Below are 12,831 nucleotides of genomic sequence, written 5' to 3'. Positions count from 1 at the left end.
GGGGGAGAGTTCGAAAGAGGAGGAGACAAAAATGTTGTATATTTCATAGGTACACATGGATGTGTGTGTTCCCTCGTGATATGTTGTTTTCTTTACTGCCCCTTGTTTTAAGATTTTGTAGGAAATTGTGCAACAAAAATGAATGGTCAATCTACCTGCAACATGTGCATTTTGGGAAACTCCAAATATAGGATTAGTCAAATCAAATTACAATATTAATTCATTGATCATATAAATTATTGTTGTATTATATTTCTACAATTATATAACGATTATAACTATATTCATTTGTAGAATTTGAATCAAATTTTAGATAATTAAAACAAGAACATGTAATCATCGTAGATGCGATGAATTAGTGAATTATAGATATTAGTATAAATTTTTTTTATAAGATTATATCACATATCAATTTCGTGAGATTAATTTTAAATCTCATATTCCTCACGAAAAAATATCAATAATCATTATAAATATACATGGAGTCAATTTAATTTCACAGAAAATATACTATTAATATTAATATATTGATGGAGAGGACCCTGCGGCCGGCCGGCGACACAGTCCCACTGCAAAATGCATTTATAGTTTTATACTATCATCACACGTCTACGTCATCTTTGTCCTTGAATTATTATTTCATTTTAATTTAGTTTACGAAACTAATTAAATAATATCTTAAATAATTTTGTTACTTATATCAGGATCACATAAAATTTACAACTAATTAACCCTTAAAATTCAGCTTCTTCTTGATCAAAAAACATGTTTGTAAATTAAACAAGGTTCGTGTATCTATGTTCAAAACATAGGCTGTAATAATTAAAAGTCGAATTAATTTCGAGACAATATGAATTTTGATAGTCAATAAATCCATATGTGTAATGTGTAAAAAAAATCCAACTGTTTTGCATAAATCTCTTTAAAACTGTCGCTAAATTTAGCAAAACCGCAGCAAATATAGCAACAGTTTAAAAGAACTGTTGTTGTTTCTCCAAAAAAATACGCTAATAGACAACGATTACGGGTTATCTATCGGGTATACATATTAAGTGTGTAAAATAATATAGGATGGGAAAATCCATAAACTGCAAAAGCCATCATTCTAAATCATTAAGAATTTGACTGAAAATTTTAAATGGAAGCGTATCTGAAACCATAATCCTGAATTCTTTAGAACGTCTCTCGATCTTCTACGCGTTCTTTCCTTGAGAGATACTTTAGTTTTATCTTATAACTATTTTCTAAATCGGAAAGAGAATATGGAACATGATGCCATGTGACTAGGGACCGTGACCCATAAACAGATAATGTCTATTTATCTTAATAAAAAACCCACAACGCATAATTATTCATGAATAGGTCTCTTGTGAGACGCTATCACAAATCTTTATCTGTAAGACATGTCAATACTACCGGCATTCACAATAAAAAATAATACTCTTAGAATAAAAAGTAATATTTTTTCATGGATGACCCAAATAAAAGATTCGTCTCACATAATATATATATATATATATATATATATATATATATATATATATATATATATATATATATATTATTAAATACTGAAATTGATATGGATCATACATCTGGATTAATATACTTTGCAAATACCAATTCGCGACGGTCTCACGAGTCAACTTTGTCATATGAATATTTGATCTGACTTGTTAAAAAGTATCATTTTTTGTGTCAAACGTATTACTTTTAATTGAATACATAAATTTAATCGGTTCATCTTACGGATATAGATATGTGAGATTATCTAATAAGATATTTATTATTATCAAATTTGCTAGGTATCAATCTTCATAGTTATCTAAATAATAATAATAATTAATTGTATTAAGTTCTAAGCATTATAATAAAAAATAGGAAAAATATAATATTAGCCATATATTTGTTTCTATATAATTTTGATCTCCAAGTTTTCGCAAATTTGGGTTGTTTAATTACAATATTATGTTGAAATTCGTACATAAATGATAGCTCTTTAATAAAACAAAACACATACTGTTTGCACCAAAAATTAAATTGAGCCCAACTAATTGTCTAAGCCCAAAAATTTAAATTGATAGAGAAAAAGAAGAAGCCCATTAGTGTATTTAAATAAGCAGATAACGTCCAAGAGATCGTGGAGAGAGGAGGAGATCGTTGGAGAAAATGGGAAAAGATCGTGAGTCATGGGGGAGTGGAAGGAACCGCACCGCACCGCACCGCACAGTAAAGAAAATGGAGGAATCGGCAAACAAAAAAAACACAACTCTACACAGACAAAATTCTGCAAAAAAGCTCTCTGCAAAAAATTCAATCTTCACGCGATAGTTTTTAAGATTTCTAGCATATTCCTAGCATTCTTCGTCTAGATTTCATCAGCTTTCTTTAATATATTGTTGTGTTTTGTAATTTCCTACTGATTTGTTGATACAAATTATGTCAGGGGTTTATTTTCATCAAATTCCAATAGTTTTTATTCGTTATGGCGTTATAGTTGTTTTAGGAGACTAGAACTGACGGTCGAATTTAGAATTCACGTCGTTTGAATTTTTAGAAGTTAGATTTTTATCATTTTCACACATCGGTGCATTTTCGCACCTGGCACGCCCGCAACACCAAATATTGTGCTTTGGCACGCCCGGTGGGACCCTCACTATGCCGCCAAGAAGGAAAGAAAACGTCAATCCAGGAGATGGGGAGTCTCAACCAAGCAAGGAAGAGGTTCACGCTCCGCTGACCGAACAGTCGGCTGCTGAAGAACCGACCCGGGAGTTGGATTTGCATCCAAATAATGTTCCAGAGGTGTACGCTCATATTTCAAACCGTTTGGTTGAAGAGTTGATTGCGATGAAAATTGATGAAATATCACAAGCATTGTCCAAGGCTGTGTCTGATTGCTTAAAGTCAGTATTGGGTAAACCGAACCAGTCAGCCAACAAAGAGCAGAATGTAAATAAAAAAGAAGAGAACCAAGGAAGCAAACAAGTCCAGGGAAGTAATCAATTCACTGAACTCAACCAGGGAGCGGGTCATTCAAAGGCTGGCGATGCTCGCCGCCCAGAGTTCGCACCCCCAAACCAACAGGAAGAAAGGTACACGCCTTCACATAACAGGGAGGAAACTTTAGGTGGAAGAGTTCGGCCATATCCACGTACAGATGGAGTGGGGAGTTCGAAACAACCTGCTAACCAAGTCCATGCGATTACTAATCCTTTGTATCAACCAAGAATGTATGATGATATACTACACTTGGGTTATCAGGGAGTTGATGGAAGTTTTCAAGGATGGAATGCTGGTTACAGTACAGGGGCTCAGACTCGGGGGGCAAACTATTATCACCATCTGCTCCCCAACAGAAATGCAGCAGTGATCGATCATGATGTGGTGAGAGAAACTATTCAAGAGCTATATGGGCCGGCCTTGAGACAAATTGGCCGCCCAAAATTTCTCAAGCCATACCCCGACTACGTAGATGTCAACAATCCATTTCCCAAAGGTTACAAGGTACCAGATTTCAGCCTATTTTCTGGAGAAAATAGTCAATCTAGCCTTGAACACATTGCAAGGTTCACTATAAGGTGTGGGGAGCTGGAAAACTTGGAAAACTTTACTAATTTGAAGCTGAGATTGTTCCCAAATACCCTTACTGGCACAGCATTTTCGTGGTATGCCACACTTCCCCGAAACTCAATCTTAAGTTGGCGAGATATGGAGAAGAAATTCCATACTCAGTTTTACCGAACTGAGCATGAGGTGTGCATCGCTGATTTGTCAAGGATGTCTCAGAAGAAAGAAGAAACAATTGATATGTTCATTGATAGGTTTAAGAAAATAAAGAACATGTGCAAGGTGTTTCTGCCAGAGACTGAGTTTGTCAAAATAGCCCAAAAGGGGCTAGACTTTGAGCTCCAGAAGAAGTTTCAAGGTATGAAATTCAGAGATTTTTTTGAACTTGCAGCAAAGGTTGGGGAGTACGAGGAACTATTGACAGAGGAGTCGGCTAAGAAGAAAACAATAGTGAGCTCTTATTACCAAGAGGTAGAAGAGATTGCCCTGGCCGAGATTCGATCGAACGGCTCGTGCATAGTCCCTTTACTCAAGAGAAAATCCACAGAGTCAGATAGGAAGAGCACCACCCAACCTCCTAAGGACATGCAGTACACATTTGATGTTTCCAAGACAGACGACATATTTGATTTTCTGGTTAAAGAAAAATTCATCACTTTTCCACCCGATCATCAAATGCCTGCTAAAGACGATTTGAAAAGTCAAGAATACTGTAAGTATCATGACTCATATAATCATTCCACTAAATTGTGTTGGGCTTTCAAAAATATTTTGCAGGACAGAATTAACCATGGAATCTTGAAGTTCCCTAACAAACATGATTCCATGGCAGTGGATGATGATTCTTTTCTCCCAGTAGCTTCTGTTCATGTGAATGTGACAGATTTGAAGAATCTTCTCAAGGAGAAAAGAAGCCGATCCTTTGCAGTGAAAGACCTAATAATTAAGAAATGTTGGATCCCAAAGGGTCAACTGTTTGAAGCTAATGGAAGGAATAGTACTGATCGAGTAAGAACAGTTCAACAGCATTTCCCTAGAAATATTGGTGAATCCGCGGCCTATCGGCCGAGGAACCAACATTTCTTCGAGAGACCAGTGCATGAGAATCAAGGGTTCAGAGGGGAGTCATCTTGCAATCAATACCAAAGATACTCGAACAAGAGAGATACATATGGAGTAGAGCCGCGACAGATGGAAATCAACAAAAAGTCAGCTGACCAAGATAGAGAGTGGCGTGTGGATGAAATATCAAAAGGAAAAATGATTGAGAGCAGGAGAGAAAGGCCCAGATACGTCCTTCCAACTAGAGGGGAGTTCAGTGAGTCTTGGAGGATGGCCCAACACAAAACGTTCCCTAGGCCACCGACTAGGACTCAAAAGAGACGGCTATTGAGAGAAAGAGCTATTGCAAGGAGAGAAGAGTCAGCTAAATTGAGAAAAAAACCCACAATTGATAGTCCAGTCATCAGAGATCAGGTGGGGAGTAAATCCAAGTTTGGAAGATCGGCTACTGAGGATAAGTTAGTAGACGCTGATGACGATCTGTTAAGTGAGGAGGACGATCAAAGAGAAAAAACAATCAATTTTTACGTTGGAGAGTTTCACATCACTGTGGATTGTGCCACAGGAGTAGTGATACTACCTCAGAGATTTAAGATGATGGAAGAAGAGGATGGGGAGTTGATGTCCCAAGAATCAGTGCAAAAGAAAGAGCATGCAAATAAACTCCCTGAAGGGAGTTCAAGAGTGATTATCAAGCAGGGCCACCCAAATAAGCCCCAACAGGTGATACTTGAGAAGCCTACACCGGCCATGACCAAGCACATCAGGCCATTGTACATCAAGGCCCATGTCAATGGGAAACCAGTGTCTAGGGTCTTGATTGACAATGGCTCAGCTGTGAATGTTCTTCCGGTAAGAATGTTGAAAAGTCTCGGCAAAAATGAAGAAGACTTGATTCCTTCGGAAGTTTCGGTTGCTGCATTTACAGGGGAAACTACCAAAACCATTGGGGTATTCCCCGCTGATGTTACTGTGGGGAGTATGTCATCTTTATGTGCATTTTTCGTGGTAAACTCCTCCGCCAACTTCCAAGCGTTGTTAGGCAGAGATTGGATCCATGCAAACCAGTGCATACCATCCTCAATGCACCAGCTTTTGTTATTTTGGAAAGGGGATGACGTGGAGGTCGTAGAAGCGGATGGACAGCCCTTTCAAACAAGTGCAAGTGCAGTGGAGGCCAGATATTACAATGGGGATTTTGGGCCTATCAAAATTCGTAGCAACAGCAAGAAAGAAAATCCGTTGTACATGCAAACACCAACTCCAAGCTCGGTGTTGGAAAGAATCCTCAAACCTACTGTTATCGTGCCGTCTAGGCCGATAATTCAGCCGCTGATTGAGGAGATTGATGGTTGATTTGAAACAGAAAGAAAGAGAGGTAGCTGCAACCTCTATATGGAAGGCGCATGTGCAGCAAGTACTGGACAAAGTAGTGGGAGAGGAAGCATGGGACACCTATGGAACCGAGGTTGTCCACGAAGAGGAATACGAGGAGGATGAACTCCAAGTTGATGAATTGTTGATGGCGCCATCTCAAATGGAAGATGGCCAACACGAAGTGCAAGACCCGTTGGAAGAGATCAACTTAAGAGAATTTGATGATCCTAATATGGTATATGTGAGCACATTGCTGGAAGAAGGAATTAAGCAAGATTTGATCAGCTTGTTAAGGGAGTGAGTAAAGAGAACAGAAAGGCTAATATCCAGCGGGGAGTTGGCATTTGAGGCCACTTTGGCATTGTTTCGAATAATTAAAATCCGAGTTCTTAGTAGCTTTCATTCTGGTTGGAAGGAAATTACATGGGATGAGATTTCATACCACCAAAACATGGCTGGAAAGAGTTCCGGAGAATGAGGAGTTAAAGCTCACCAAACGAGGCAACAACGATGAATGAAGAAATAAAAGAGCAGAATGTGAACACTGTGCAAACAACAGAAGAGTATGGAAGTTTTGCTTTAATATAAGAGTAGGTTTACTGGCCACTTTTGTATACGTGTAGTTCGTTATTTCGAGACGTCATATGATGTGAGCCTCGGGGCCACTGATGTAAATATCCATTGTTTATGATTCAATAAAGAAACTGATAAAATGAAAATCGTCCAGCAGACCATTTTCATCATTTTGGAGGTATCTTGTTTCATTAGGGAGTCAGGTAAGGAAATAAAAGCAAACAGAGAGGCTGATATTAAGCAGGGAGTTGACCTTTGGAGCTACTTTGGTATGCCTATGTTCTTTATTACTTACATATTGTGAAATATGGATAACAAAGTGGACTCTATAGCCACTTTCAGGGCCACAGTAGCTTTCGTGCTACTTGAAAGGAAGTTAAGTATGTGGGGAGTTGGCCTTATGGCCACTTTTACGTAAATTTGATTGATGTTTTTATTATTCTTATGTTACGAGGAATCATTGATAAGGTAGGCTATACAGCCACCGTATAAATGATTGATTGCATGTGCAATGACAGGCTCGTGAAGTAGGTCTTTAGGCCACTTAGAATATGGCAAGAAAGACCACACTGAGCGGGTAGTTGAGCTCACCGAGCGGAACAACGAATAATAAAAGAAGAACATAAAAGAACAAGGGCGCTATGCGAGCCACAAGAGGACCCAGAAGCGGACTTTGGTATGAAAATAGGCTAACTAGCCATTTTTGTATGTGTTTAGTTCTCTATTGTAAGACTTGATTTGAAGTAGGCCTTAGGGCCACCAATGAAAATATCTGTTGGTTATGATCAAATGAAGTTGGCCAGTAGGCCACTTTTATCATATTGGATTCATTTTGTTTCGATAGGGAACCAGGGGAGGAAATAATTGCGATCGGGGAGTTTTAAGCCAACATATGGTTTTGATTGAAAATATTGAAGTGAAGTGGGTTAAGTGGATTAAAAACGAATAGAAAACCCATTCCCAACATCCAATACACAACACCCCGTACAAATCCACCTTCGTTCCACATCCGTCACCCAACAACCACAACACCAAACCAACAGTCAACAACTCAAAGGCGGAATCACCGCATGCAAGAACAGTAAATAAACGTGTATGCGGGAAAGGGGTCCAACTGAAGTGCAATGCATGCAAATGGCTGCTTGGGTATGGGGAATGTGACCCAAGTGATATGCAACACACAAAGAAAATATTAGAGTTACCTCTTGGCTACCAATTCATGGCCATATGCACGTTCATTGAACAAGAGAGTCAGTGATCTAGCGGGGAGTTATGCCAACACATGGCTTGAATCAGTTGTTTGTCGGTGGGGTACACAAAACCACCCAACTCCCCACAGGAACTCGATACTAGAAAAGAAACAAAGGCAGTGGCATGTAAACATCTACAAGGAGCCAACATGGAAATAACATAGAGTAACATGGCAGTGATCAATATTGTGGCAAACCAGTCGTCATTCCCTCAAATTTCTCCAGGAGAGTCAAAGTGCCTCAGGGTTAATAATGCAAAGCAGAAAGAAATAAAGAGTCTACTCCAATCAAGACAGCAAGAAATTTCAAGGAAGAATAGCATCACATAGTACTCGAGAAAAATGGAGAAAGATTACCAATAGCTGTAGAAGAAGGAGAAACAACCGAAGGAAAATCTTGTAAGGTCGTGGTAGCCGCAAAACCATGGCTCGAGAAGATAGTAGTGTTCGCTCTTGCAGGGCGAGCAGATTCCGTTAGAAGCTGTGGTGAACCGGGGAGCCACGACGGTTGGGGAGTCTGTCTAGCCGAGAATGAAAACAACAAAATTTTAATGTATTTCTCATTGAGCAAATTCACAAACACCATGAAGGCACAATGGTGAAGAGGGGTTGTGGCCAGATTTTAAAATCTAGAAATTGAATGAAGAAAGTGAGGTGTGGGATTATGCAAGATGGAGTAGGAGAAACGCCGGCGAAGGAAATGCGAGCAAGCTCTAAGGGCAGCGATCTTCCAGCGGCAACGAGAGTAATCGGACAAAGGAGAGGCAGAGAGGTTGAAGAAAGTGGGATAGGAAGTTTTGAATCTGGAGAATGAAGAAAGCGGGAATGAAGAAAACCAAGAGACAGTGGCTTGAAATCCAATTGTGAATGGGCTTGGGTTATTCAGCCCACTATCATAAGCCCAACTCACATACAAATAAAATCACGGGCCGCTACAAGTACAATTAAAATTGGGCTCATACACAAGCATTTTGGCCCGATGGGCCAATGCTTGCGGGGGGCATTTGTTTGCACCAAAAATTAAATTGAGCCCAACTAATTGTCTAAGCCCAAAAATTTAAATTGATAGAGAAAAAGAAGAAGCCCATTAGTGTATTTAAATAAGCAGATAACGTCCAAGAGATCGTGGAGAGAGGAGGAGATCGTTGGAGAAAATGGGAAAAGATCGTGAGTCATGGGGGAGTGGAAGGAACCGCACCGCACCGCACCGCACAGTAAAGAAAATGGAGGAATCGGCAAACAAAAAAAACACAACTCTACACAAACAAAATTCTGCAAAAAAGCTCTCTGCAAAAAATTCAATCTTCAAGCGATAGTTTTTAAGATTTCTAGCATATTCCTAGCATTCTTCGTCTAGATTTCATCAGCTTTCTTTAATATATTGTTGTGTTTTGTAATTTCCTACTGATTTGTTGATACAAATTATGTCAGGGGTTTATTTTCATCAAATTCCAATAGTTTTTATTCGTTATGGCGTTATAGTTGTTTTAGGAGACTAGAACTGACGGTCGAATTTAGAATTCACGTCGTTTGAATTTTTAGAAGTTAGATTTTTATCATTTTCACACATCGGTACATTTTCGCACCTGGCACGCCCGCAACACCAAATATTGTGCAAACACATACTGTGTCCATCGACCATAATTTCTTATTAAATTATTGGATTTTTTTGACAAAAAATTATTCTCTACCTTCTTGGGTCTTAAAAGAACGTACGAGCTTATGTTAATGAAATTAATTTTTAGTATAATGATGTATCCAATATTCCCATAATTAATATTAAAATCGAGGTATAAGCAAAGTGAGTATCAATAATCATGCATTCGATTCAATCGATCTAAGGTTGTAATCATATATAAGTAGTTTCTAGAGCGAGGACAACCGTAATTAGATCTCCATTAATCTAATTAACGGAAAACGAAAGTTAATCTAAGCAACGTCGGAAACAGATATTAATATAATTAACAACGGAAAGGAAACCAGATTTTTCTCCCAAAAGAGGCTAATGAAAAAAAGGCAATGAATTAATTGATTTCAGATATAGAGATCAATCTTTGACAAAAAAAATGATGTCGTTATGTACTATCGATCTTAAGTTATAGTTACTGTTGAGTTTGAAATCCACCGATGATCCGAACATATTTTTTTTCACCAAAAGAGCTAGGCTGATGAAAAATAAGAGGTGATTAATTACTTGCTTTCAAATATCAAGAATAATCTTTGACAAAAGAAATGATGTTATGCACATGATCTAAAGTTGAAATTAAATCCACGTACAATTAATGTTTATTATAGTTTTTAGATCGAGTACAATCATATTAATTAGTTTCTAGAGCGAGGACAATCGTAATTAGATCTATATTAATCTAATTAACGGAAAACGAAAGTCAATCTAAGCAACGTCGGAAAAGGAATATTAATATAATTAAAAATGGAAAGGAAAACCGATTTTTCTCCAAAAGAGGCTAATAAAAAAAGACAATGATTTAATTGATTTCAAATATAGAGATTAATCGTTGACAAAAAAATGATGTCGTTATGTACTATCGATCTTAAGTTATAGTTACCGTTGAATTTGAAATCCACCGATAGTTAGAACATAAATTTTTTCACCAAAAGAGCTAGGTTGATGAAAAAATAAGAGGTGATTAATTACTTGCTTTCAAATATGAAGATTAATCTTTGACAAAAGAAATGATGTTATGCGCATGATCTAAAGTTGAAATTAACGTTGAATTTGAAATCCACGTATAGTTAATGTCTATTATAGTTTTTAGATCGAGTACAATTATATATAATTAGTTTTTAGAACGAGGACAACTGTAATTAGATCTATATAAATCTAATTAACAGAAAAAACGGATATTATTCTAAGCAACAACGGAAACAGATATTAATAATTAACAATGGAAAGGAAAACATATTTCCCCATAAATGAGGCTAATGAAAAAAAAAGGCGACCGATTAATTGATTTCAAATATGAAGATTAATCTTGTACTATGGATCTTAAGTTATACTTGTAGTTGAATTTGAAATCCGTCGATAATGATAACATAATTTTTCACCAAAAAGAGCTAGGTTGATGAAAAAATAAGAGGTGATGAATTAATTGTTTCAAATATGAAAGATTAATCTTTGACAAAAGAAATGATGTTATGTACCTGCATGATCTGAAGTTTAAATTAACGTTGAATTTGAAATCAACATACAATTAATGTCGATTATAGTTTTTAGAGCTAGTACAATCATGCATTATATAAAACTAATTAATCAAAAGCCGATATTAATCTAATTAACAACGGAATCCGTTTTATAAAATTAACTTATTATAACGTCTTGTAAAAAATTTTGTGTTGTTTTTAGAGGAGATTAATCTTTGAATAAAGAAATAATGACAAGATATTAATAAGAGTGTAGGTGCAAGTATTTATCACAAATACATCAGTGACATCACAAATGTAGATTCAATTCATGTAGTTTTTTTTACCTTTTAATTAACTAAATAAATAATAATATAAAAACCAGACACAATAACCCTAGGACGGCTCCGCAGGCGTCCGTCGCCCATCCGCCGCCGTCCCGGCAGCCCTCGCCTGCTGATACCCACTCAACTGTCCAATACCGGCAGACATATTCATGGCAAGATAGCTACTCGCATCATACCCACTAATACCCGCCTGCTGCTGCTGCTGCTGCTGCTGCTGTTGATGGATGCTGGGAAAGAACTGGTGCTGTAAATCCATCGCTGCAGTCAGTCCGCCGCCGAGTATGTTGATCTGCTGGTGGTGGTGATGGATGAAGCCGCTGTTGAGGGGGTTCTGGTACTTGGAGAGCTCAGATTTGGCGAAGGAGAGATCGATTTGGAGCTGGCGGAGCTGGTGCTGGAGGATAGAGATTACGCCGACGCATCCGTAGACGGGGTCTCGGAGCCGCATATCGGCTTCGTATGCCAGTGAATTGACGGCATCTTCACGCTGGTGCGGCTGCAGCTCGTTGAGTAGCTTGGTGACGTTGCTAGCGCCGAAGACTTTGTGCACGCTGGTGAATTTTTGCTGCTGATCCGGTGGGAAGTACGGTGCGAAAACGCACTCTGGCAGGCATTTTCGACGGAGGAACTTGCATGCGGCACATGGAGAGTACGATGAAGAAGCCATCAACATCTTTGTACGAATTCTTGATGAAAATACTCGCTGAGATATCGCTAGATTATTTCGAAATCAAGATCATGATACTTATCATATGTTCAAGAACTGGTAATCTACAGTGAAAACGAATAAGAATAGGTTGCCAAAATTTTATGCAGAAATCATTGTATGAGGAAAAAAAGAAATCATTACAACTTTATAGAAACAATCAGCCATAAAGTTGATTGAAAGTATGAAGATCAAAAAAAATATAGGGAAAAGAAACGAATCTGACTAAATCAGGAAAATGGATGTTTGAGATATATACATATACCTGCTGTTTATACTCCTCCTCCGTAGGATCTGTCAAATCTATTTGAGAAAATTCTTTCTTCTATGATATTGATGATGTCTGGTGGCTATTTTATATGAGAATATTTTGAATTTTTGGGTCTTAGCTGTGTAACAGTGAGGAAATATGAATGAACATGAGCTGTTAAACACACAGACAATCGTATTACATTCAAGATTTTCGAGACCTCAAATAATCATGGAAACAAACCCTAATAATTTTCTTGTTTAGCTTTTGTAAAGAGAAAAATATAGGATATTTCACTAGAATAAATATATCTTTTATATAATATATAAGATTGACTGTGACATAAGAACTGATTTCACCCTCCATTTTTTAAATGTATTTTAAGCAAGAAATCTTGTATGCGAGCAAAAATAAAGTAAAAAAATCAGTTCCCTTTTATTACATTTTTTAGAGTATTTCTTCCATTTAAAAATAAAGGGAAAAGGGGATATTTGAACGGGACCTCGTGAAAGTTGAGATTTTCATTTGCCCTTGCTTAGAATTCATTCTTTCTTTC

The 12,831-nt window shown here is 37.5% G+C and overlaps 1 protein-coding gene across 1 annotated transcript; it reads right to left on the bottom strand.

Moving 5' to 3' along the window:
* Window positions 1–11,257: 11,257 nt before the first annotated feature.
* Window positions 11,258–12,638, bottom strand: LOC140821221 (protein ASYMMETRIC LEAVES 2-like). The gene is made up of 2 exons (XM_073181657.1): window positions 12,291–12,638; window positions 11,258–12,090 (listed from the first exon to the last, which is right to left on the bottom strand). Exon 2 carries the CDS (start codon window positions 11,990–11,992, stop codon window positions 11,369–11,371), a length of 624 nt encoding a protein of 207 aa, XP_073037758.1. The 5' UTR covers window positions 11,993–12,090; window positions 12,291–12,638; the 3' UTR covers window positions 11,258–11,368.
* Between the last annotated feature and the right edge of the window lie 193 nt (window positions 12,639–12,831).

This window comes from Primulina eburnea, chromosome 2, assembly GCF_022965805.1.
Source record: "Primulina eburnea isolate SZY01 chromosome 2, ASM2296580v1, whole genome shotgun sequence".
NCBI classification, from domain to species: Eukaryota; Viridiplantae; Streptophyta; class Magnoliopsida; order Lamiales; family Gesneriaceae; genus Primulina; species Primulina eburnea.
Note: the sequence above shows the minus strand (reverse complement) of the source record. Positions and strands in the feature narration are given on the sequence as shown.